This window comes from Girardinichthys multiradiatus, chromosome 19 (genome assembly GCF_021462225.1).
Source record: "Girardinichthys multiradiatus isolate DD_20200921_A chromosome 19, DD_fGirMul_XY1, whole genome shotgun sequence".
NCBI classification, from domain to species: domain Eukaryota; kingdom Metazoa; phylum Chordata; class Actinopteri; order Cyprinodontiformes; family Goodeidae; genus Girardinichthys; species Girardinichthys multiradiatus.
In genome coordinates this window covers 13,791,703-13,818,167 of record NC_061811.1, presented here as the reverse complement: position 1 = coordinate 13,818,167, position 26,465 = coordinate 13,791,703, and the positions used below count along the sequence as shown (strand labels likewise).

Here is a 26,465-nt window from a genome sequence, read left to right as displayed (position 1 = left end):
TGGAATGGCTTAAAATAAGGGAAACCAAAAGTTAGAATGGCCCAGTCAAAGTCCAGACCAAAATCCAACAGAGAATTTGTGGCAAGACTGAACATAATTGATCTCAGAAGCTCTCCATCTAGTCTGAACCTGAACATTTTTTTCCAAAGAAGAATGGAAATAGGTTTTAGACTCTTGGTGTGCACATCTGGTAAAGACACATCTGAAAAACTTGCATTACACAGTATTGACTCACAGCACCCCACACTTAAAAAAAAAAATCCTACGTATCATCTCCTTTACAGTCCACAATTAAAGTTAGTGGATGATACGTGACAAAATGCTAAGAATCGCTAACGAGGCATGCAAGGCTCTGTATAATCAGGTGCGCCACAATCCTATCTGAACCAAGAAACAACTGAAGTCTTGTTGGAGCAACCCTCAGCTGGTCGTCTGTTTAAACTTGTAAAGTAGGTTATAAACCTGTTAGAACATGACGCCTAACTCAAGGGGAAAATAACCCGTGGAGAGATAGATAGAGAGACCATTCAAATCTGCGAGTGACATGCCCGACAGCAGTGCGGCCGCCCACTCTCTCACAGGCTGGGTGAATCTTAATTGTGTAATGTTCATTGACGAGTCAGCACAATGCTGCTGAGACCGCGGTGGCGCACCGAGCCGAACCGAGCAGAGCGATGAAATGCTCCCACCACGGAGGACGCAGATGGACAGCCTGGTTCAGCCGCTTGTCGCCCAGTACCTCGCCATGGGGTGTCAGTCAAAGGAGAACCAAAACGAAAGCATAACGACAGACGACAAGAGGAAAGACGATGTGTAAGTTCAATCTCTTATTTATAAACATTCAGTTTTAAAGAAGAGTTTCATTGAGATTTTTTTTTTTTCTGTTTTTATTCACAAAGTCTTGCAACAATCTTTTCATCGAAGCTTAAACTGGTGTTTTTTTTAGAATTTGTGCCAAAAAAAAAAAGAGGCGGAATATATGTTCTCCCAGCGTCTTTACACGCAACAAAAGCCTCAGTCTCGTCACTCTGTTTTGTATAGATACCTGGAAACGTATTATTCCATATTTACTGGTCATTTTAGATTTTAAACCAACTGCATGTCCGCACCCCACTGAAATTTGCCAGATTTAAAAGAAGGAAATGAGAACAATGAAGAGCAACCTCAGGGCAGAATCTGAAGCAAATCACAAAAGCAATATTTGAAAAATAATAACAGTTGTACGCTCCAGTATGTCAACATTGTCCATGCATGTTGTAACTGGATTTTCTCAACAGAAAGCAGTAATGGAAAGTAAAAAAAAAAAAAAAAAAAACAAGAGGCTATTTAAAGATTTTAAATACAAAAGAGTATAATTGATTGATAAGACTAATTACTTTTGTTCTTGTGGTCAGGAAAACAAAAAAGCAGAAATTTGAATACGATTTGATTTTCTGTTTATGTTTAAAATAATAAAAACATAAAATCACCAGCTAAGAAGCTGCAAAAAGTTGCCAGTTTTCTGAAACTCTGACACCCTCCACACCTCAACTTGTTAGCAAATAAAAAAAGCTTCACCCTGTGATGTCATCGACCATATATAGTTGGGGTAATTTTGGAAAAAAGTTTATTCTCACCCAAACGCACCATCATAACGTGTTTATTTCTTTCGTTCTTTATTTCTGATCAGCGATGCTTGTTTTGTGACGAAAGAGTAACAACCACATGTTAATACACATACAAACACAGAGTTTTTATATTTTGTATTTAAAAAAGTTGGACCAAATAAGCACTTTTAAAAAAGTTTTTATTTATCATTACTTGATTTAGACAAGAACTTCCAATTGCGAAAAACATGTATGGACTCTTTCATAAAGCTTTGTTTGTATATAATTTATGTCCATTCAGGCTCTAGCTAAAATGACGGGAAACACACATTGGAAATCCTCGTTCCACCCATTTATCCTTGTTCCTTTTTTTTTTTTCCCAAGGAGGGTGACTCCAGGATGTACCCCAAACAGGTCTAGAGTTTCTCCTCCAGGCCGTCCTCACAAGTTCCACAAACCCATCCCAACCCAGATCACTCCAAGCAAACCATTAATGTCGCTGGGACACCTCACCAAAGGGGCAAGCTGGGAAGAACTCATCCAGGCTTGTCTGGAATCATTTGGTAAGTCCATGCTGATTGTAGTTGGTTTGTATTTTAGAATTTGAAATCCTGCCTCAAAGTAATGGAGCAGATATGTTTCTGGAAGAAGGCTGAGGAGAAATCTTTTATTTTGGGTTTGAAGCAGTCTTTTTTCCACTCCTCCTTTCCAAAGTTTAAGTTAAAAACATTGCTTAATCTTTTTCTGGATTTGTTTTGCTGTGGTTAATTTTATTTTGTTTAAGATTTGGCTGGTTCAAGTTTAAATTTTTATTAAATGATTATGTTGAAATTAATATTATCTGGGAATTGCTGATCTTATTCCTCCTCATGCAGTGGGGATTTTTAGTATGGAAAATGTGGGCGGTTGCCCAGGGAAGCATTAGAAGTAGGTGATCATGAGCACCAGATTATAAAATAAAAGAAAATGTCCCTTATATCCTCAGTTGCGTCCTGAATAGTTTGCTTATTGTTTATTTGCATTTATAGTCAATTTGGTTTTCTTGCTGCTCTGGAAAGGGATACCAGCTTACCTGTTTTGTGTGGAAATGTGCAGCATTTTTGCATCTTTGTTTTCTGCCCGACCATCTGAGATGATTTTCTACATTTTGATTAGTTTTCAAGAGGCATTGCTGTGTTTACTGTCAATTAAATTGCTCCACGTGAGGTGAAATGCCGGGTCACCTGCCATCTTCCCAGCCTTTAGCAAGGCAGACCTTTAGCTACACCCAACTGGAAAATTTGAATGGAAGAATTGGGAGTGTCTGCAATGTTTTTGATGAAGAATGATGACTTGGTTGAAGACTTTGTAATGCACATAGCTGAAGCTATTGTTGAGTTTTTATTTGCTGCCTACTGACTGGTTTTGATTTGCATGGACTTGCTTTTTCAGGTGATATTTGTTTGAATTTAGTTTCAGGAAAGTCCAGTGGTTGTATTTGAGTCGGAGTAGGGCTGCTGGATTATGGAAGGACTTGTTCTCACAATTATTTGGACAAAATTGAAACAATGCATTTATAGCGCTTGAAGAACAGGGAATTGCCTTTAATATGAAACGTTCCATATAGTTTACTTGTTAGATCTTAACTCAAAACAACTGACAAAACATGTATTCTGATTGGCGATTATATAGATGAATATCTAGTTCAAAAGTCTTTGTAAAGCAGAAGTTTACAAAATTTCTGTCTTGTTTGCTGCTGGATCTTTTTGTGTTGGTCACGGGTCCGTTTATGTGCAATGTTTTGCCGCTCTACCTCTGCTCATTCAGCCATCTTTACATGAGCTGACTTTTCAAAACTAGAGGGCACACCTTACATGGGTTCAGCATGGGGTGGAGGTGGGCATGGTGGGGTTGTAGCATCGGTCTTGCTGAGATTACAAAATAAAACCAGAATTACAAAGAGGAATATGTCAAAATAATGATGGAAAATGAAATCAATCTTTTTAGATGATAATGTAGTTTTTGTGATAATTTAAACTGAAATCAGAATTGAACCATAAATTTGAGTAATTAGACCATCCTAGGTCAGAGTGTTTCATTGAAAGACAAAGTAAACTGCAAATGCTGGTGTTGTTGAGTTGATTTTTAGTAAATTGTAATATTTCTGCCTTATGGATTATATGTTGAATCGCCTTAAATACAAGTTAAGTTCAAAATTATTCATAGCCCTGTCAATTTTTTAAATAATCTGGCTTGAATCTGATATAAAATCTGTGGAGGGAGCTAAAGATTATGGTAATGGCAGTGAGTCTTTCCCATCTCGAGCTCATCAACAAAGAGAAATCGTCAAAATACCAGAGCAAGCATGCAACCGCTGATTAGCAAATATAAAAAGGGTTTGATTCCTGTAATGCCTGTAAAGATTTTCCCATTGATTATTGAAAGGGGAAGAAGTATGTTTTAACATGGGATTTTTAAAAGTAAAAATGTGAATAAAAACTCATCAATATATATATATTTTTTTGAAATTGACACTTTTACATTCTTATCTTTTGAGAGATGCCTGTCTCATTTCCATGGCTGAGGTAATGAATAATTTCAGGCTTTAGTATTTACTCATTTTTTGATAATGGGCCTTTCTTTAATTTTATTAGACATAACATTTAAAGGTGTAAAGGGACTGAATTTACTTAAAGCAATTTAAACTGGAGCCACATTCACCCAGTTGCACTCACAAACATTTCTACACCAAAATGCAGATCTTATTTTTTGTCATAAGTTAAACGTTGTTTAGCTTGTTGTACCTCATTTTTGGCATATCTAATTTCAACAACCTAATCTGTGTCTGCTACAAGACCATCACAAACTAGATTTATATATTATAGTTGGTAGAATAGCATCTGATGAACGATGATGTTAATAATAGCAATAGTAACAATATCCCACAGATCTGACAATATTTGGGGAGACGTGTGGCTGCAATCTGTATTACCAAATCCCACCATCAGAATATCTTTTAAAATAACTTACAATATTGAAAACTCCTTCTTGAAAGCACAAGAGCTAATCTAAAAATGATTGCTCTTTATATTTCTGGTAAGTTAGAAAAAGGACGTAGTCATATTTGAATTTTGTGCACCGAGGTTGAAGGTGTTGAGGAAGCGCTTGGTCGGCCTGCCCAGGGCACCATTCATGCCTTACATATAGCACATGGCTGTAAAGAGGGTTCACTGTACAAAATAAAAGCACAGTGGTGATTGTGTAAAGTTCCGCTGGATCCGTCAAAGATCGTTGGCTCAATCAAGTTGTCTGGAGTGCTCTCAGAGTTATGGTGATTGTGCCTCTGAAGAGACAGCTTTCAGATGGCCGTTGCCTGGTTACGCAAATGCAGCAAAAGCAGTGTAGATGGGCTGCACATTAAATGACATTTCATAACTGCATTTATCTGCAGAAAAAGAAGAAGTGGGTTCTAATGACAGCCTGCCTCACATATCAGGTTCATGAGGGAAACAGAATTAATTAGGGAAGGTGAATGAAAAGACTTATGGACTAGTAACGTGTAACATTGTCAAGGTAATGTCACCGCTTTCTGAAAAAAAAAATGTTTATATGCAAGCACAGGATCTAATCTGTTCGTGCAGTGTGTTATGACAGAGGTTTTTTCTTAAATGGCTTCTCATGATAAGATGGCAAATTTGGTTCTTCTCAGTTCACATCACACATGAACCTCCCGCGGTCCACAAGTCCTGGCGCTTTTTCAAATGTGAGAGCACACATAGGAGCAGTTTAAAAGATTACCATTCAAACAGCTTCAAGCTTGGCCAAGCTGAAAGGTCAGCTTCCTGAACTGTAGCCCTCAGATGCCTACCAGCCTTTGAAATACAGGAGCGCTGCGAGGTGTGGATCAATGGCTGACATCATCACTGTCTTCAGACCCCCACCGCATCAGTTATTTGAATTATAATAATGTTTGTAATAATTTAATTGAAATAAAATAATTCATATGATTAATTTACTAAATGAAATTAAAATTTTGAGGTATGTCTTAATATGCCACCTAGAACCGGGGTTGACAAGCCTCCCTCTGTCTCTGGTTGGAAGAGTGAGATCTGTGGCTATCTTCAGTCAGCTTTAAGATCCTGGGAGGACTGACCTGGTGCTCCCAGTCAGGCTGATTGCCACAGCTGATCAGGACCTGAAAAGACAAACAGCAAGCACAAAGCAAAGAAAACATGCCCTGTCAAAAAGAGGCCGTCATAATTTCAATAGAAAAAAACGAGCAAACATGTAGAATAAACCTTATAAGTGGATGCACATGCATCCATCCATCCATCCATTTTCTATACTGCTTCTTCCAAACTGGATCGCGGAGGAGCCGGTGCCTATCTCCAGCAGTTTACGTGTGAGAGGCAGGGTACACCCTGGACAGGTCGCCAGGCCATCGCAGGGCAGTGGATGCACATATTGAGCAAAATATTATACCTTTTTCCATTCTTCTCTTTATAGATCAATAGCAGTATAACAGGATGATGTTATAGCTGGTTAATTAGTCAGGCTATCTGCTGAAGTAGAGGGCCTGCTGTCTTGTATTGTATTAAAACTACAATTTTTGAAATTGTAGTTTTAATACAATACAATATATATATATGACATATTTTGGGCTTGTTGCTGTTTTAAAACTTTACATTGCATTATGTTGTTTCAAACAAGCATTTCTATCTAAAAACCTGATTAAAAATCTGATTATTTATTGCTGCCAAAAGTAGAGCAACTCTTTATTCATTTATGTTTAGTATTTTTTATCAATTATGTTAAAAACAGCCATTTAACAATTTCTTTTAGCTGTTTCAATTGTACAGAGCGATATCTTTTTTCCTGCATCATTCATACTTGAACCAAAAACAAAACAAAGGGATCATCACATCTGATAGCCTCTTTCAAAACAAGGAAAAGTGCAAATGTGCAGGTTTAGAATGGCTGATGAATGTCTAAGATAACCTTAAAAACGGGCCAGTCAGAGCGTGCATTTTGAAGTGTTTATCACCAGCCAGCGTCACGTGGTTCCAGCGTGCTAGGCGGCAGCTTTCCTAATGTTCCAGTCACCAACAGACGGTCCAGAAAGGATTTCCTCCTGCAATTAACCCTGCACAGGGAGTGTTAGTGGTTGGAATGCTGTGAAGCAATTGTTTATCAGATAGAGTCATGACATCCTGCCGTAGATCCGACTCTGCAGCTGATTTGACGCTACAATTTCAGTATGAAGGGATAGGTACAGAAAAACAAGCTTCTACTAATTTTGCTTGCCCAGATTTCATTAAAAAACATTTGACAGAAATGCAACCATTTAAATACACTAAAGCTGTTTAATTAGTTATCATTTTAAAACTAAGAAATAATTTTATTAGTCTCATTTACTTTCTCAATAACTAGGCTCCATGTTACAAAGAGAAACACGGCCAATGTAAGATATGGTGGGCTGTCAACTGCAGCAGGAGTGGTTGGTTGCTTACAGATTACAAAGATAAGAAAGCATGTTGTCATGGTGTCTGATGTATTTTCAAGGTAATATGGTTTAAGAGTGGCCCCCTCAAATGTCTGATGGCCTTGATGGTCCCAAGGCAGCAGCAAAGCTTTTTATTCACTCTTGTTCTCTACATTTTTCCATTTCTGCAGACCTCTGAGGAGATAGATGTAGACAACAAGGGTGGAAAAAGTCCCACAGCATATAAATTGTTTACTTAGTAAACACAGCATGTTTAACCTCTAATTCCCTGTTTTACTGGTTTGAAGATAATGTTGTTCTTTGGTGTAAGTAGGAAGTGAAAATGATTTTTATGAAGTCACGTCATGTTTTTTGCACATGCAGTCTAATGTTATGTCGTGGCTGAGAAAGAACCGCTCCATCTGTACGTGTCTCGAGATGTCAGTTGTAGCACACAGTCCGACAACCAAGAAAAGGAAAGGTGGTCTGGTCACAAAAGGAGGAAGTTCTGCTCATGCAAGGAAAAAGGAAGTGAAAAAGGTAGTGAGACAGGCAAGCATCGGAGGTTCACACAATCAGAGGAAAAGGTAAATCTTCCGCTGCAGGGTCTGTGGATAGTATTCATTTCAATTAACTGGGTAAAGCAGTGCTTCCACTGGTGGAAACATATTTCTTTCAACGCAACTTCCTCTAAATCTTTTTCAACATGTTCTTGTGCAGACCTATAAGAGGCTATTTAATGTTCCAGTTAAAGGTTTCAACGAAGAAGCCTTTCAAAGCATTTTAGCCATTTACAGTTTAATATTGTCTACATAATCTCATTCTAGCCTAACCTGCGACCATTACGTTTAGAACAGTAATGATTAGGTTAAGAAAACTGAGATAGTCATTGTGATTTAGATCAAATTATTTGCATGCCAGTCTGATATCTTTTTAAAATAAAACTGTTCAATGTCAGTAAATAATTCCTCAATCAAAAAACATGAGCTTCAGGCAAAATACTGTTTAACGTTATTTGTCCACAAAGACATGGCAAATGGTTTATTTTAGATTTATGTGCCAGTGCAGCTTTAGAGTTGTTGGTTTTTTGAAATGTCATGTAATTACTGGTTTAAACAACATATCTTGTTTTGCATTTATTTTTAAGGAATTCCTCGTCTTCCTTCTCATCATACCTCTTAAATGTTCCAGATTTGTCACATTACCACTGCAAACTACAATGTATTTCATTGCCATTTTTGTTTTTTTCACATTTGGTTTTTAAATTTTTTTTTACAAATGAAAGTGGGAAGTACAATTGTATTCAGGCCCTCCACTATCGGTAATTTTAAAACCACCTTTGTTGGCAAGATTTTCACTATTGGCTTTGCTGCACATTTGCTGTATTCCCTATATGGCTTGTAGCAAACTTTAAACTGGACTTCATGTCGCTTTCTTTCAAAAGTACTTTTCCTCTTGCCACTCCTTGAGAAAAACCAAATTTGTGGAGTGCACGACTAATGCTTTTTCCCGTCGAAAGATTCTCCCACCTTAGCTGTGAATCTCTGCAGCTGCTCCACAGTTACCACTAGCCTCTTGGCTGCTTCTCTGCTCAATGCTTTCCTTGCCAGTTCAATTTAGGTAGATGGTTGTGTTTTGAAGGTTTGCAGCTATGCAATACTCTGTGTGTGAAACTTTCAAAGCTTGGGATATATTTTATTTTTTTTAACTTCTCCACAACTTTACCGCTGACCTGTATGCTGTGTTCCTTGGTCTTCTTGTTGCTGTTTTATTTACAAATGTTCTCTATCAAATCTCTGAGGCCTTCACAGAACAGCTGGATTTATACTGAGAAAAACTGGGCTCTGTTATTTAGGTGACTCCTAAAAGCAATTGATTACACTGGATTTTATTTAGGGGTCCCACTGTAAAGGGGTCTGAATACAAATGCATGCCGCACTGTTCAGATTTCTTTAGTAAAAAAAAAAAGAAAACTTAGTGTCTTTCTTCTTCGATCATTATGCACTACTATGGTGTATCACATAAAATGTATATGAAAAGCATTGCAGTTTGTGGTTATAATATGACAAAAGATGAAAAATGGGTGATGATTAATGAACCAATTGTGAGCGGCAATTTCGCAATAAAGGTTAGGTGTGTCATCAGTGGAAAAGGAACTAGTTTTAACTAGAAAAACAACTTCTGCATCTTGAAACAATAAGTTGAGTAAACCTGAACACATGGGATTATGGTAATGTCTCTTCATAGACCAAATGTATGATAAAACCAATGATGGGAAACAAACCAGGATTAATCTAAAAAAACTCAGAAGTTTTGGCAGAACATAACCAAATTCACAGTTTACATAATTAAGATGAAATGACTGTAAAACATAACACAAATCTAGTGAAATAATTTTTTTTAAATGGCAGGCAAAGAAAAATATTTTAGAAATGGATACAGACAGTAATTTGTTTCCACAATATGTTCTGTTTTATTATTTGGCTTTAACCCAAAGGCACACTTGATCTGTGGTCTGGCAAAACCCCGTCATTTAAGTCAACCTTAATATAGAAACATGCCTAATTGTAATATGCATAATGCATCAACATCTCTGTTCTATGGCTGACAGGTCTGGTAGATACTATGTTACTGATGACATGTATTGCACCAGATTGTGCTTTCAGCTGATTGTATGTTTTCTTCTTTTCAGACGCAGATGGTTGCGTGAGGAAGACCAGCCACGTGCTGAACATCACCTTGACCATGCACCGCCTCCTCATATCGTCCAGCGACCTGCTGGAGAAACTCATCAATCAATATCCGTTGGCAGTCCACCAGAAGCATACACACTGTGCCTTTGTCTCTTAATTCAAACAACGTTTTGAGCAGAAAATGGAACATACGACCAGATCACTGGACCTGCTGTGGGCTCGGTTGTCAACAGCAACGCACAGTCAAGCTCATTCCTGGCTCAGATCTTTTAGCTGTCAGTGTAAAGTGTGATGGGCAAGTGGATGGCTTTCACTCTCTGTACTCCATTCTGCATCCATTTCTCCTCTCTTTGCAACTTTGCTTCACTAAGGCTTGTACAGTACCTCATCCATTCAATAGCAGGGAGTATACTACCTTGCTGTTAGTTTCATTTGATGTAGAAAATGATTTCTTTTCCTAGAAAAGGTTTTCTTTTGTCTTGTGATGGGAGTGGGGTGCCTGTAATTTTAGCTTCCATTCGAGGAAAAGACAATGGCGTCACAAAGCCCCTTTAAAGGGTCCAACTTGGGTTTGAGGTGTTAATTACGTCTGCCATTGATCTACTATATTTAGACACTGGTTCATGCACATGCTTTATTTAACCCTCTCACTGTGGGATGAAGACCTAGAAAGATGCATTAGATCAATTCAGGATCAAGAAAGAGCCATGGGGGCAATTAACTGTCCCCACCTCAGTTAGGCCTTGGGAGTGTATTCTCTTCACATGACGTAATTAGCCTTTATATTTGCATTGTCTCAATGTAATGTCAATAGAGAGCCATACGTTCAGGCTAGTTACAGTGCCTTACAAAAGTATTCATATCCCATAAATGTTTTCAAATGTTAATATGGGAAAACTACATTGCATTCAAAGTGTTTTGTAAATAAAAATTTGAAAAATGTGGCATGCAGGCTGCTTTACTTTGATGCCACTTAATAAAAATATATCCCTTAATGTTCTGTGAAGACCGCAGAGGTTTGTCAGAGAACATTAGCAGACAAACAGGATCATGGAGACCGTTGAATAAAACAGACAGGTCAGGGATAAAGTTGTGGAGAAGGCTAAGAAATAACCTCCAAACCAGAATTAGGTTATGAGGCAATGTCTCAAGCTTTGGACATCTAATGGAAGAGAACTGCTCAATACATCATCTGAAAATGAAAAGTGTATGGCACAACTGCAAACCTACCAAGATATGGCTGTCCACCTAACCTGAGAAGGCCAGGCAAGGAGAGTATTAATCTGAGAAGTGGCCAAGAGGTCCATGGTAACTTTGGAGGAGCTGCAGAGATTCAGAGCTCAGACGGGAGAATCTGTTGACAGGATAGGTATTAGCTGTGTGCTCCACAAATCTGGTCTACATGGAAGGGTAACAAAAAGACAGCCATTGTTGAAAGAAAGCCCTAAGAAGTCCAGTATAAAGTTTGCCACAAGCTATTTAGGGGACAAAGCAAACATGTGGAAGAAGGACCTCTGATCAGATGAGATCAACATTTTATATTTTGGCCAACATGCAAATTGTTATTTTGGTTCATTACTAACACTGCATCCTGAACATACCATCTCCATACTTAAACATGGTGGTGGCAGCATCATGCTGCGGAGATGCTTTTGCTCCGCAGGGACAGAGATGCTAATTTAGAGTTGATGGGAAGATGGGTGGAATTAAATACAGGGCAAACTTCCAGCATAATTTATTAGCAAAGAACATTCAAGTGTTGGAATGTCCCAGTTAAAAGGGGATATTTGTCAGCTTGAAAATTGATGGTGACAGATGCTCGCCTGACTGAGCTTCAGCTATTTACCAAAGAATTTAGTTTGATGTCAAGACATACTACTAAGACTTGCAATTGTAAATAGATGAAAATGTGGTTGTAAAAATGTTTTGATTCAGGGACGGTAGATACGGAAGCAGTCTACCCTTATTAGTTTTTATTGGTTTAAAACAAAATAGAAATCCATGTATCATTTTCCTTTCAGTGCAGGAATATACATTAATTTGAGTTTGTCAATCACATAAAACCCCCCCAAAAATAAACTGCAGTTCAAGAGGTGTGAATACTTTTGCAAAACTCAATTGCATGAGTATGGAATGGTTTCTGTTCATCCTATATAAATTAACCTAAATAAATTAATGGAGGACTGCCCAACATGTGCAAAGTGAAGTTTATCCACAGCCCAAAGATGATAAATATTTTGTGGGCAGACATCGCTGGTTTAAACATCTCCAGAGTTCTGACACCAAACAATGGCTTTCAGCGTTTTACATTATATTAGATATTGGTTGTGTGTTTTCTTTGTGCAGTCTGCTGCTCACTTTACCCTGCACGCCAGAATGATTCATTTGGTGATGCTCATCAGAGTTACAGATGCCTCCTCCCACATGACCAAATGTCACATGTGTTTGCCTTTTGGTTCACAGGGCTAAGTTTATATTAATGAGCTTGAGCCCCGGCAGGTAAATCAACCATGTGCTCAGTATTTACTCAAAACATACTTGTCATGCTGGGCATTTGTATATTTCCTGGGAAAATAAGCTGGATAAAATTGTTGGCTCCTTAACTGCTGCTTACCTTTAAAACAGCTGTGGACAATGATCAGCCAGGAGAGTGCCAGAGGATATGCTACCTCATCAGGTCAGTGTAACATGTGTCCACAGTCTTCAGATTAAAAATCAAGATTTGTTTTCTTTCAGTTACATTATTATTGTTTTTAACTTGCAGACATTGGATTCAGGAATTCTGGATGATATTCCGCTTGCCCCACAGCTTGTCCGACAGCCTGAATGACTTCCGGGATCTGCTCAGAGAACACGGACAGGAGCATCTTTGCTCTCTCCTAGAGACCAAATGGATGTAAGTGTTAATCTCTTACCAGCTGGCCAACTGAGATGTGAAGCCTACACGACTCTCAGTCAGTTTGCTGCAGTCATGAAATCAGTCACGATCAAGAACAAAGAACAGAAAGCAGTTTCACCTTGTGGTTGCTGCAGAATTCCAGAAGCATGACTGCATCCTGACTGGTGCGTTTCTAACCTGGTTAGATTAGAGCTGCTGTGTCTGGTTGATGTTATTGATGACATAACCCTGATATTTTGTTGAAATACATTTTTGTGAATTTATTCTTTTAACTCCTTAAACTGTCTCCCTCAACAGACACGTAAGCTTCTGCACACTGTTTTCTATCTTGCCATTCAAAGTGAAATGCACACCCAAAGAGATTTTGTGGAAGATGAAGATTTGTCATAGCTTTCAAGTGTATAGGTCTCTGTTTTTACCATGATGTCATCATTTAGTTTTAATTAGATTAATTTATTCCATATTCAAGGATTTACTGATCATCTGGGAATAAAATTCCAATGCTCTATGAGTCCCCCCTAGTGGTCAGATAATTATTAGCAGTTTAATTAGAAAGTAGGTCATGCTGTCAGTTTTACTTTCAGTTTTAAAACAACTGCCAAGGTGATGTGTCAATGTGAGTGTTGCATGAGATTAAGTAATGTAATTATTAATGTCCTGCCTAAAGGTTTAACAGAACTACCTTCTTATTCTTTTGGTATTGCTCTCATGACTGCAATGATTCCTATTTACTTTTCAGTCTCCTCATATTAGACATTTATAACATGCTTAATGTTCTAGTAATATAATTATAAATACACACATATAACATGTCTTAAGTGATTTGTTGCATTTTTGTGGCATCTAATAAATTCAAAATTTGCGTGTTTTAGGAAATAAGCTAAGACAAAACTGCTTTTGATTTTTTTGAGTGAATATAATCATTTAGAATAACCGATTAATTGAAAAAGTAGTCAAAAGATTATTTAAAAATGTTTAGGGGCAGCCCTAAGCTAAAGTGAATTGAGCGTACTCTTAATTAAATCAGCAGTAATTTAAAATTTTTTATTTTTAAAGTTAACGCCTCTGCTTACCCTTGCCGATGTGGATATGTTGTTTTGGTGTTCTAGAAATGAACGAGAACGGTCGTGGAAGGCTAGCCTGAGGCTCCAACCTCACTATAGTAAAAAGAGGAAAGTTTCTCTTCTTTTTGATCACCTGGAACCCAGTGAGTTGGCTGAGCATCTCACCTTCTTGGAGTTTAAATCCTTCTGTAGAATATCAGTGAGTATGTGCGTTCATCTGAACTTAAAATAATCCTCTCATGTACTAGTTAAGCTTGTTGAATAAAAATACTGTTTGGTAAGCCCTAAATATTTCCCCCTTGTGGGATATCACTTACAGTTTCCACACAGCAACTGATGCTCCTCTCTCTGCTCTCTGTGCTCTCTGTGTCAGTTTGTAGACTATATAAATTATATTCGAAGCTGCTGCATGAAGGACATCCCTGTGCTGGAGCGTTCCATCGCCCTGTGCAATGGGATTTCCCAGTGGGTTCAGCTGATGGTGCTGAGTCGGCCAACAGCTCAGCTGAGAGCTGAGGTTTTCACCAAGTTTATCCACGTTGCACAGGTAGTGGTTAACTCAACCCCCACTACTACTTTTATAGTACCAAAGCTCAACACATTTCCTCTTTGTGTCATCCTGTTTGCCATTGATAACATGAATTAATTAATTAAAAACACAGCACCATTGTTACTGTGCCTTGGTAGATAAAGAATACCTTTTAACCTTTGTTAAGTCTGGAGGAGCTGCAGAAATCCACAGCTCAAGTAGTAAAATCTGTCTAGAAGACAACTATAGTGTGCTTCACAAATCTGGCCTTTTTGGAGGAGAGACAATAGTTAAAAGAAAGCCAAAGGAACAAATACAAAAATATTAATTCAAGCTGCAAGTAACTAAGGTAGTGAAATGAAACACACAGCAAGGAATTTGGTGTCCTGAAAAATTGAAAACTGACTTGTGATTGCTGTCACTGACCAGACCAAGCTTGTTAAAAGCTTTCCAAGGAGGAAGCTGTTTGCAGCCTGCTGAGAAGTGATACACTAGTGTCAGGGAGCCGTTAGGCAGCCTTGTACTGTGGTGGACCTCACACTGACAGTAATGCACCAGACTGCTGTGGCTCATTGCTGTCAATGTCGAAACCCATGGGTGTGGAAACGAATTGCTCATCAAAATGCTTCAGTGACAGCACAAATTAGAAAGCTGAAAAGAGGGAGAAAAAGCAATTCCAAAAAAGAGTGAAATATCAGTGTGCAACAAGAAAAAGACAACAATATAAGTGGCTTATGTAACATCAGTGTTCAGAGTTATATAACCAGGGCTACCTGGAACAAATTTAATTGTGCGTGTTTTTTGTCCACTGATGTGAATTCACTGATACGTAGGTTTTTTTGCGTGTATGTGTTTTTCCCCTAGAGTCTACACCTTAGGCACAACTACAACACACTAATGGCAGTGGTGGGAGGGCTGTGTCACAGCTCGATATCAAGACTGAAAGACACCACATCACATGTACCCAATGAAGTCACCAAGGTAATGCATAAAGAAAGCATATAATATTCCTTTGGGGAAAACGTCAAATGTTGGACTGCCTAAGATAGCTTTCATCTGTTACTGATTAACTATACAAACTGCCTGTCTCTTAGAGGCTAGACTGAACTGATCACAGCTGTTTCAGTGATGTTAAATTGCTACTTGCAAGCACATACTACTATAGCACTCAGCTGCCATTTTTCTTACAAGTTTCCCAGCTTGTAGCTTCCTATAGGGTCTATTTCCATGACCGAAATAGAGAAATATGTAAAAAAGCAAAAGTGAATCTATGGGAGACAAAATCTGTGGAAGAGTGATGATATTACGTTTGGATTGGCCAAATCTGGTATCAATGCATTTCACAATGTTGACCCAAGACAAAAGTAGCGAAGGTTTACAGAGTTTTGTCTAGTGAGGAGGAGGAAATCAGGAAAAATGTCTGAGGGCTGTAACTTGGAGATTTAACGTACCAACACACTTACAAGGAATTTAAAGGTACTTTGTAGCAAAATACCTTTAAGTTCATCTGCAGTGAAAATTCCTGTTTTTAGAGGTTGCTTTGTTTTTTAAAGTATTTGTGTGCTTTAAAAAAAAAAGAGAAAAGGCTGAATCTAAATAATTTTTGTTTTATATCATATAGAGGTGCACCGATCGATTGACCCCGATTTCTTTAATTTTGAGAGATCGGTCATGAGCCGATATTTACATGTGGAACCGATCTTAATTACCAATCTTATCTACTTGTCTAACATGTTGCGCAAGTTTTGTTTCTGTTTGAAATTTGAGAAATGAAAAACTAAAGGAAAAACTAAAAACTAAAGGAGGGCTGCACAGTGGTAGCAGTTGCGGTGCAGTTGGTAGCACTGTTGCCTTGCAGCAAGAAGGACCTGGGTTCAACTCCTGGCCGGGGGTCTTTCTGCATGGAGTTTACATGTTCTTCCCGTGCATGCGTGGGTTCTCACCGGGTACTCCGGCTTCCTCCCAGAGTCCAAAAACATGACTGTTAAGTAAATTGGTTTCTCTAAATTGCCCTTTGGTGTGCATGGTTGTCCTGTGTGTCTCTCTGTCCTGTGTTGCCCTGCAAAGGATTGGTGACCTGTCCAGGGTGTACCCTACCTTTCACCCATAGACTGCTGGAGATCGGCACCAGCTCCCCCACAATCCATTATGGAATAAGCGGTATAGAAGATGAATGTATGAAAAACTAAAGAAATTGCAATGCTCTAAACGTTTCGTTTATATTCAAGAGCACCACCTCATGTGCAGTTTAAACAAGTTTGTATTATTTCACGGGTGTTGTTCAGTATGTTTTTCAATAAAATAAGATTGCAACATTGAAAGTGTATTGTGGCCTTATAACACCTGACATTGTCAGTTATGAAAAAAAATCTGTATTGGCCAAAATCGAAATCAGCAGGTCAAGCTTTTTAAAAATCAGTAATTGGTGATCAGCCAGAATACTGCAATCGGTGCACCCCTAATATTTTCTGTATTTATAGCTTTAATGACTCTGAAATATATTTGCCACATAAATTACCAAAGGGAAAAAATAGCAGCAGACAGTTTTGTGTACATATGCCATAAATTCAACATAAAATACACTTTTATCTTCATCTTGCAGCAATAACATTTGTCAGCATGAAATATAACTGACTGTATGAAATCAAAATGCCTTAACTGTTGTTGCTAGAAAGAATTATTGCATACAACTGAATAATTTTCTGTAATAAAATGACTGTTTCCCAAAAGAAATAGGAAAGGAGACACAGAGTAAATTTCTATAGCAATTAGAAAATTTGATCAGCTCTTAGTCCTTTGCTACTCAGGAAGCAAACTTCCTGTTTCTTAAAATAAGATTTCTTCCAGAAAATGAGCAACTGCTTTGTATTTCACAAACAGTTAAGAAAACCTGAACATCTAAATAAGGATGCCTCATAAAAGCTCATTTCACACCAGACTAAATCCACACCACAACAGCAAAGACCAGCTATAACATGGAGGTTTCAGAGTCTTGGGGAGTTCTTCTGTGGTACATCAACAATGCAGGGCATTCTCCATAGTGTACCATGGAGCAGTAGAGTATGCTCACTGTTTGAGGAAGCACATATCTTCTATGGAGAGAGTGTTATTATCACAGTGCCATATCTGGGTCCTGTGTGAAGAAACCCGCTAGCAGCAATGGCAAACTTCAAACCTGCGTGGATTATTCATTAGATAATCTGAAGCTGGACTGGCTAAACTGGCCTTATATCATGGCTACACCTCAACACACCCACATGATCAGGCAGTTGTCCAATGAACTTACTGTAAAACTCTTGCCAGCTTGGCCGCTGTGCATGTAGTGTCATACTTCTGCTCTGGCGTCAACCTAAAGACTGAGGACAGAGAAGGACTTTTTCAGGCGGATGTTGAAATGCAAAATGTAAAGAGACGTCCTGGCATCTTATTTAGCAATTAGGAGGGACAAAAAGCAGCAGTTCATTGAGTTCTTAATGTAGTTATACAGTAGCTGCAATGCAACTCTTAAAAATCAACTCGGTTTGCCTCGCTGTGATCAGCGGACAATCTGAAAAACACACATTGTGGATTTTGTGTGCTGAACTTAGATAAGAAATGTCGGCGGGGTGTACATGTACAAATACTGTATGAGCTTATCAGGACGGCTCAATTTCAGCCTTGCTTATTGACAAGCTCATAAAAATACAGATGATGCTTCCTCCTAACTGATGATGGAGGTGCAGATATGATACACATGGTGGTAGCATTGTGGTATGTTTGTTAAACTTGCATGGGAAAACCGAACTGCTGAGAACTGGGAGCATAATTGCCCTCAAACTGAAATGAGGTTTTCCAAATATGCCATGAAACAATTACATTTGAACAGATGCGAAGATCCTGAAAACCACTAGGACGTCTTGATTGACTGAATGGTGCCTGAGATAAGAGTTAAAACTAAAGTTAAGACAGCAACTTGTTAAGAGGAGCTACAGCAATGTACACCCATTCATTCTCCATACTGCTGCCGATACTGGAGTTGGTGTCAATCTCCAGCAGTCACTGGGCAAGAGGCAGGGTATACCCTGGACAGGTTAACTGTCCATCACATGGTCAACAGTGTACAGTTCGACAAAATAATTACAAAATTATGTCAAACCCTTTTAAGTAGTCCAGCAAGATTAAAAATTACATTGTTTGCTATCCTATTGTGGGTCTTAAATCATTTAGATAATATTGCTGTTATTTAAAATTTAAGGCTCAAACATGTTTTAATGCATTTATTACATTACATTATATGAATCTGTTTCATAGGTGCTAAATGAGATGACAGACCTGCTGTCCTCCTGCAGAAACTTTGACAACTATAGACAAGCTTACAACAGGGTGACGGGTTTTAAAATCCCCATCCTTGGTGTCCATCTCAAGGACTTAATTTCAGTCAACGAGGCCATGTCAGACTATGTGGAGGACAACAAGGTGAATGTCCAGAAGCTCCAGGCACTTTACAACCATATTAATGAGCTCATTCAGCTGCAGCAGATCCCATCCGAACTGGACGCAAATAAGGACCTCGTTCATCTGTTGACGGTAATGAATCTCTCAGCAAAACTTTGAATATTAAGATTATGTGAAATATTGCGCTGCCTGGCGTGATTCACTAAGTTGTAGACACATACCGAAATGCAAATGAACCTGTTACAGCACACAGTTTGTCTTGTGTGGGTGTGATGAGAGTTCATGATCTATGAGTGTGTGGGTATCGAGCTGAATGTGAATGAGACTGAGTTCAGATTGCTGTATTGTTGTGTTATCTCTGTGTTTTATTCGCACTCAAAGGACAGAATGCCCATGAGACATAACAATTGTCCAGCAAAACTGGATTTCCCCTTAACACAGCATTTAATTCAAGGAGAAATCATGGGATAGGGGCGGCTCATTCTTTTCTGTTTACGTCTCATGTGCTCATGTTGTTCTCTCTCACAGCTGTCCTTGGACCTCTACTATACTGAAGATGAGATTTATGAGCTGTCTTACGCACGGGAACCAAAGAACTGTAAAGCACCCGTGAGTGTTAGAATCACAGACACCTCATGTTAACATCAGTTATATCAGCTAGCAATACAGCTCCAGCCAAACTTACTGGCACATACTGGTAAATATGTCTAAAAAGCTGCAAAATATTATTGTCGTTAATTGCAGAAGCGTAATTTTACACTAGAAATGTATTAATTTGGAGAAACAAAAAAATCGCAAATGACCCAGTTATTAGGTTTTTTGCTGGATTTAGTTCTGAGAATAGAGATGTTCATGATAGGAGGTCGATTTAGTGTCTGGAATCCTGCTAGAAGACCAAATGGTGACTTATTTTAAGTTTACTGGTAGATCCCTTGTGATTTTTGATTAAATGCCACATTCACAATGCAAAGCACTCTAACAAGGTTCACAGGAGATTTGGAAAACATGAAGCATCACATATCCTCCACCATCCTTAAGATTTGACATGGGTATTTTATTCCAACACATACATTTTTTTGTTTTACAACAACCTATTTGTGGTGTTTTTTGCAGAACAGCTCAGTCTTTGTCTCATCTGACAAAAGCAAACATATCTAAGAGAAACAGGCTTCGGTGTCATGCCATATTTGACAACTAATAACCAATTAGCAGTAAGAAGGTGCTAGAAACTCTAAATTAACTTAAAAAAGTAAAGCATTAGTCAAAAGGGAATGGGTTCAGTTACTTTTATTTTGAAAGGGATTGTTAGAAGTACCAAAAACTGTCATCTGTGCTTTTTTTCAAAATGTTTTCTTAACATGAGAACTGAATAAATATACTTAAATTACTAATTGAATATTTCTGAATTTTCAGTGAGAGATATTGCTACCGCAAACAGATGCATTTATTTTAAAGTTTTTTTTTCACATCTTTGTACTAGTTTGCAAACCTATTTCAGCCTGTCCTTTGGAAGTCTTAATCCACAAAAGGAGATTGCTAATCTAATCAGGATCTATTAGGCATAATGTTAACAATTAATTATTATTAATGTAAAATTAATGAAAGACAGGAAATTTTCATTTTGAGAGATTTACATTGGAATACAGTGCAGAAAGGCTGCAGGGTGGCCCAAACATCAACAATCTTTTTTGTTTTTTCACAAGTTTGTAGAGTGTTGTTAGCCTAGCTTAGCCTAAAAACTAAAAGCTACATTTCAACACAAAAGATTGTAAACCAGTTTGGATATTTTTATCCAAGGCACACAATATCAGTTTGGTTCTTAAAAAAGTTTGACATTTTTCTGATTTATAAAAGGCTCATTAGTATTTAAATGTTTGAACAGAGTCTTGTTTCCATCTTTGCTGTTAGCTAAAATACCCAGGAGCCGACATAAAAATGTATAGTTGCACGATGTTAGCATAATGTACATAGGCATTGTGAAATAGTATTTTACTTGTACAAGTACATTTATATTTAAATTGAATTATTTTTTTTTATTAGCCAGCCACCCCTTCTAAACCTCCAGTATACGTGGACTGGGCATCAGGAGTGGCTCCTAAACCCGATCCCAGAACCATCAGCAAACATGTGCAGAGGATGGTAGATGTAAGTGCTTCTTTTTATCCACATGCATATCCACTCAGTAATTTCGTTATGCAATCATAACCATCAGTTTTAACTATCATGATACATTCGTCCATTTTAAGAGTGTGCTTCTGCAGCTGTAGCTCACTAACACCATTGTAACAACCGTGTTCACTTCTTGTCTCTTACAGTCTGTCTTTAAGAACTACGATCTAGATCAGAATGGCTTTATTTCTCAGGAGGACTTTGAGAAAATTGCGGCAAGCTTTCCTTTCTCCTTCTGTGTTATCGACAAAGAGAAGTGGGTATTTGACAGGTCACGCCCTCGCTTTTTGGCTCATTTCTGACTTCAGAGAGGAAAGGAAGAAGCGGTATTTGTAGTGATGAACATAGCAACAGGAAGCATAAAATAGATGCATAAGGAACCAATAAGCCACCTTTAAATAGTCACATGAAAACCCAGTACTCAATGTTCCTGCTTCTAACAACACACAATAAATTAAGTAGATGAGTTGGTGGAGATATTAATAGAATGTGCGATTATAAGGAATTATGTAGAAAAAGATTTGAGATGTCTTCTTTTAAATGCTGCATCATTCACTGATGTCTGTCTTTTTTTGGTTGTACAGAAAAGGCCTTGTGAGCAGAGAGGAGATCACGGCTTATTTTATGCGAGCCAGTGTTATCTGCTCCAAACTGGGCCTGGGTTTTGTTCACAACTTCCAGGAAACAACTTACATGAAACCCACCTTTTGTGACAACTGCTCAGGGTTTGTAAGTAAACTGAAAAAAAACCAGCTTGTTTTTATCAGCATTGTTTCTATCCCCAATTAAAAATGGGGATTTTCTCAGTGTCTTTTTTTGGTATCTATTTATGTGCTTTCTTTTCTGCATATTTCCTCAGTTATGGGGCGTCATCAAACAAGGCTACAGATGCAGGGGTAGGTTTTATCTCTATCTTGTTTCAATCCACCATGTCTATCTTTGGCTAACTGTCATGTTTAGAAACACAGAGGTGCATGCATTTTGTAGTGGGGAGCAGGTGAGGTGAGCTGTGGTTTTCTGAGTTGCATTTTGCGAACTGAACCCTGCAGCACAGAAAAAAAAGAAAAGTCTGTACTCAGAACCACAGATTTCCCCCTCCCCCGTCCTGCAAAAGATCTGAAAAAGTATTTGTTTGCTCGGCTGTACGCTTGCACCGGTCTGACAGTTGCATTTGCAGAACAGATAGTGTTCATTGGGAAGTGGGAAGTCAGATTTTTGAAGTGAGGCAAACTTCCTGCTCTAACATGTGCATTGTTTTGGCCTGCTTAGACTGCGGGATGAACTGTCACAAACTGTGCAAGGATCAGGTGGCGTTCGAGTGCAAGAAGAACAACAAAGCGGCCAACACTGTTGACAGTCCGACACCAAACTCCACGCCTGTTGCAACAAGTGCCTCAGAGGGTGGGTTTTTCCGATTGTGTTCCCAGCAGAAGCATTGTAATTTTCACACACGTCATTTTTACGTTCACAACTACCTGTTAAAGTAAAGCTCTACATCATATGCCATCTGGTGGCATTCTCAGTGTATGATTTTATCTAGACTTTGCACTATTTCCTGAAATCACTGTCAGCCAGACTCCAGATGAGGCTAAAAAGACACAATTTACATTTTTATGTTAAGTTCAACGCAACTGAAACAAAACAACTGTTGAGTGCAAAGTCTGCTGTGAAGGTAGTTTCCCTCCAGCCTGCCATTGGGAACTGGTTCACTTACAGTAATGCTGAAAGCTGCCCACCTGCTGCAAGAAAGCTACTATATTCAGAGCAGATAAACTTTCAGTTTTACTTAATATGAACTGACTTCCCAAGAAATAACTTTAAAATGTGTGGGCTTGTGTCTGATGCACTATTTTGCCACATTGATCTGGTAAATCATGACGTATGGAGGTTAGTCATTTTGTTTTGTGGTGTTTGATGTCCTTTAAGATATGAAAGTGATGGAGGACCACAAGACACGGACGTTATATTGCACTTTCCATTTGCCTGACTTTAAGAGGTTAATAATAAGATGCCTCTCCTTAGGTTCAGAGGAATGTCCTTTCCCCTATCCATCAGATGTGAGGAGAGACTGGAGCCCAGAATCCCCAATCACCCCCAACTTGAGGCCCGCAAGAGTCCATAGCTACACCCAGACAGAGGGGCCTCAGTTTTCCTCCATCACCCCTGAAGCCACCCGTCTTCAGTCTTCTCTCCTTGTCCCCGTCCCACCCAGCCTCCCCTCCTGCCCAAGCCCTTTGCCCATGAGAAAACAAAGATACTGTGCCAAGTGGGAGAACAGAGCCTCCATCTTGCAAAAGCCCAAAGAGCCAGTGGAGGAGAACAAACCCACCTATGAATCTGTGGAATCTGTGAGTGTAAAATTTATGCCTCAAAGACCTCAAATGCAGGATGTTTAACTTATTTTGCAAAAACCCAAATTTTATTCTTTTTTTTTTTCAGGAAAATCTGAGACTCCAGAAAACAAACGAGACACTACGAAGGAAACTTAAAGAGGCGGAGCGGGAAGTGGAAATGTTAAAGGCATTGCTGAAGAGACACGCTCTCCATCCTGTGGAGGAGGATTCCTCCTCTTAGACTTAAACTCCAGAGAGACTGGTGCCGCCCACCTATGGTGGAACATATTAATTTCTATTTATTGATCATGGACAGTAAACGTGTTTTACAAGTAAAAGTGCATCTCAATAAACTACAATATCATTGAAAACTTTCTTTATTTAGGTAATTTAACTGACAGTGAAACTCATAAATTATATAGATTAATTATACACAGAATGATATAATCCAAGGATTTATTTGTTTTAATTTTGAGTTTTTATTGCTTGTATGCAATAAAAACTCAACATTCAGTGTCTCTCAATAAAAAAGTTTTTTTTATACATATTTGTTATGGTATGGCTTACACAATCAGGTGGAAGACTGCCATCAGTGTGACAGTTGTCTAACAGACACTAATTGACACATGCAGGGTATTTCACAAAGTGCTATTCACAGTGCTAGCACATTTCTGAAAAGTTAGGTGGAAAGAAAAAAACTGGTTGAAAACGGCCCACAAACAACACATATCACTCTGTATTTCATGATTCATGAGTCTCACTTTTTACAATTGAATTACGGAAATAAAATAACATTTTAATCATATTCCAGTTTATTGAGATGCATCTGTATACAGACAGTCAGACGACTTGGCATACTGTGATAAAAAGTGAAATTATGTTTTAGTGCTGATAGTGTATGGATTTTTTAACAACTACATTGCAGGATGAAGTAACAATTTGTTAATCATTTTCGATGGCCTGCATCAGAATTGCTCTACATTATTAAAACAGTTTAAAGAGTTACAGCTAGGCATGGGCCAGTATGAGATTCTGACATGTTAAAGCTGAGTAAAAATACAACAATTTAATGGTATTACAGTATTTAGGCGGAAAAATGTAAAACAAAAGTGTGAAACATGATCTAATTTATTTTATTTAAAACAACAATACAACTATTATTCTGACTACTGCCAAAATATTAAAATAGTCTACTACTTGATTTTTACAGGGTTTGAGAAAGGTCTTAAAAGGTAATTAAAATCTAATCTTCATTTAGGTCCTAAAAAGTCTTAAATATATCCAGACTTATACAAGGGCTAAAACTACATTTAAATAGGTTTTAAATTACAATGTTTGTACATTGCTAGCTTTGTCCATTTAACTCTTTTGGTTCTTTTGTTTTATTTTTTTAAGAAACGCACTGCTGGCCATAATTTGTTCTGTTTGTTGTAGTTCTGTCAGATGAGCTGCGGTGTTATTAACTGGGACAAAACTATAATGCCCAGACTTTTACCTTTCTGTGTAAACCCTCAAAGTTTACTCCTGAGCTGGCTTATTGTAAGTCAAAAACATTCCTGTTACATTATAAGCTACCAGATCCTTTGTCATAGAAAATTAACAAGCTTCGGCATGACAACATGGATTATAATAGCTAAAACATTTTGTCAAAACTTATTAAAGCACTGGAATCACATGCCAGAGTTCAAAAACACTAACTTGACAAAGTTAGGTTTAACCAACTCCATTTCTATAAACGAAATGTGTTAGTTCTTAACCAGGTAAATTATTAAGGTAACTTTCAAATAAGTTTTCATAATTGTTTTGGATGTAAAACTAAAATTATAATGATCTTAAATGTGTATAAAATTTTAATTCCTGGAATTTGCAGAAGCCTTTTGTTGTTACTGTTCAAAGGATGGTGGCTATACTTTTGTTTATTGTTTTAAGACATAAGTGTAAGTAAAATTATAGTATAAATACTTGATCTAGTAGCTAGATGCTATAGTCCAGCTATCTGTTCAGAGAGCTAGCCTGCAGTGGGCTCCTTGCTAATCGTAGTTTCAAAACACTGCTAACTTGATAAGAGTGATGGGTGGGGCTATTTCAGTGTCCACTCTATGACTGTTCAGAAATATTTCCAAACAGCAGAATCTGTCTTTCCATCACGCAAGAAAAAACTCTGGCAACCTTCTTTCAGCCAGCTGACCAGCAGTGCACAGCAGGTGGGGGAAGGGCAGTGCCATAGTATTCTATGTTCCAAACAAGGTGGAGAAAATTCTGGTAAAAATGATTTTGAACAGTAGGAAAAGTAGGACAAATGTCATGGTTTCAAAACCATGACATTTTAAAACCCCGATAGCGGTAACTGGTCCATGCCTAGTTAGGGCAAATGAGCCCTTTTCTCACAGGCGTGGGTGTTTCTCACATGTGGTGAAAAAAAATGATTTTGTCTCTGTCAAAAGACAAGAAAGATAAGCCTTGATCCAATCAGCAAATGCAGTATTTAAGAAAGTACAGCAAAAAGTGTTTGATCAATTCTTGATCAGTTAGTTAACTTAAATATTTATGTTAAACATAATGAAACAGAAACTGGTTGCTGCATGAAAACAAGCATGTGTTGCAGGAAGCATATGAGAGATGAGTTACTACCAGCGACGATAAGAGGCCACCATATTTTATCTGCAGACTAAAAAATTGGCCACTCCAATCTTCAGAACTGTTGTTGCTTTGTATTACTTTTTTCAGTGCATTGCTAATATTTATTGTCTGAGACACTACACAGTTCCTATACTGAATAAGAAAATGTCATTTTTTGTACACAATAGAGGTACTTTTGCTGACTTATTTATGCCCCTGCCCTGCATACTGCCTTCATATTTTTTGTTGTGCAGCTGTATCATTTTATTACTATGTGGTCTACTGTAGCAGTGTTGTACTGTAAATGATGGTCAAGATTAATGTTTTTGCATTGTGTCTAATGAACTGTAAATACAAAGTATACACATATTATGCCATATTAATTGTGTCTAGTTTAACCCCTATCCTCTCTGTATTGTTCTCTTATTGTTCTAATAAAAAATGTGCAATCTGGATTGTAAGATAGCTCTTGTGTTACCTCATGTGGCCATCAGGAGTCAGCAAAACCCCATGAGAACAGGCATCTTGCCTCTTAGTGATTGCTGACCTTCATTGTATGTATTAATAGGAAATTTCTTCATAAATGTGGCTCTCCAATTAGAGGTCTGTGCATTTAACTAATTGTGTTGAACAAAAGTGCATGGCAGCATCAAGGTCACATGGTTTTCCCTCTTTTTA

General features: G+C 38.1%; 1 protein-coding gene across 2 annotated transcripts; it reads left to right on the top strand.

Annotated features, from left to right (window-relative positions):
* The first annotated feature begins 524 nt into the window (after positions 1 to 524).
* Positions 525 to 26,248, top strand: LOC124855519 (RAS guanyl-releasing protein 1-like). Of its 2 annotated transcripts, none has more exons than XM_047345462.1 (17): positions 525 to 813; positions 1,971 to 2,149; positions 9,740 to 9,845; positions 12,355 to 12,417; positions 12,505 to 12,636; positions 13,749 to 13,902; positions 14,077 to 14,250; positions 15,097 to 15,213; positions 18,523 to 18,798; positions 19,195 to 19,275; positions 20,707 to 20,811; positions 20,982 to 21,106; positions 21,420 to 21,564; positions 21,695 to 21,731; positions 22,105 to 22,236; positions 22,858 to 23,183; positions 23,275 to 26,248. In XM_047345462.1, the coding sequence occupies exons 1-17, from the start codon at positions 680 to 682 to the stop codon at positions 23,407 to 23,409; spliced, it is 2,421 nt and encodes an 806-aa protein (XP_047201418.1). In that variant the 5' UTR covers positions 525 to 679; the 3' UTR covers positions 23,410 to 26,248. The 2 variants fall into 2 exon arrangements, with proteins under 2 accessions (XP_047201418.1, XP_047201419.1); XM_047345463.1 differs by having other exon boundaries at positions 527 to 813; positions 20,982 to 21,091.
* Positions 26,249 to 26,465: the final 217 nt, after the last annotated feature.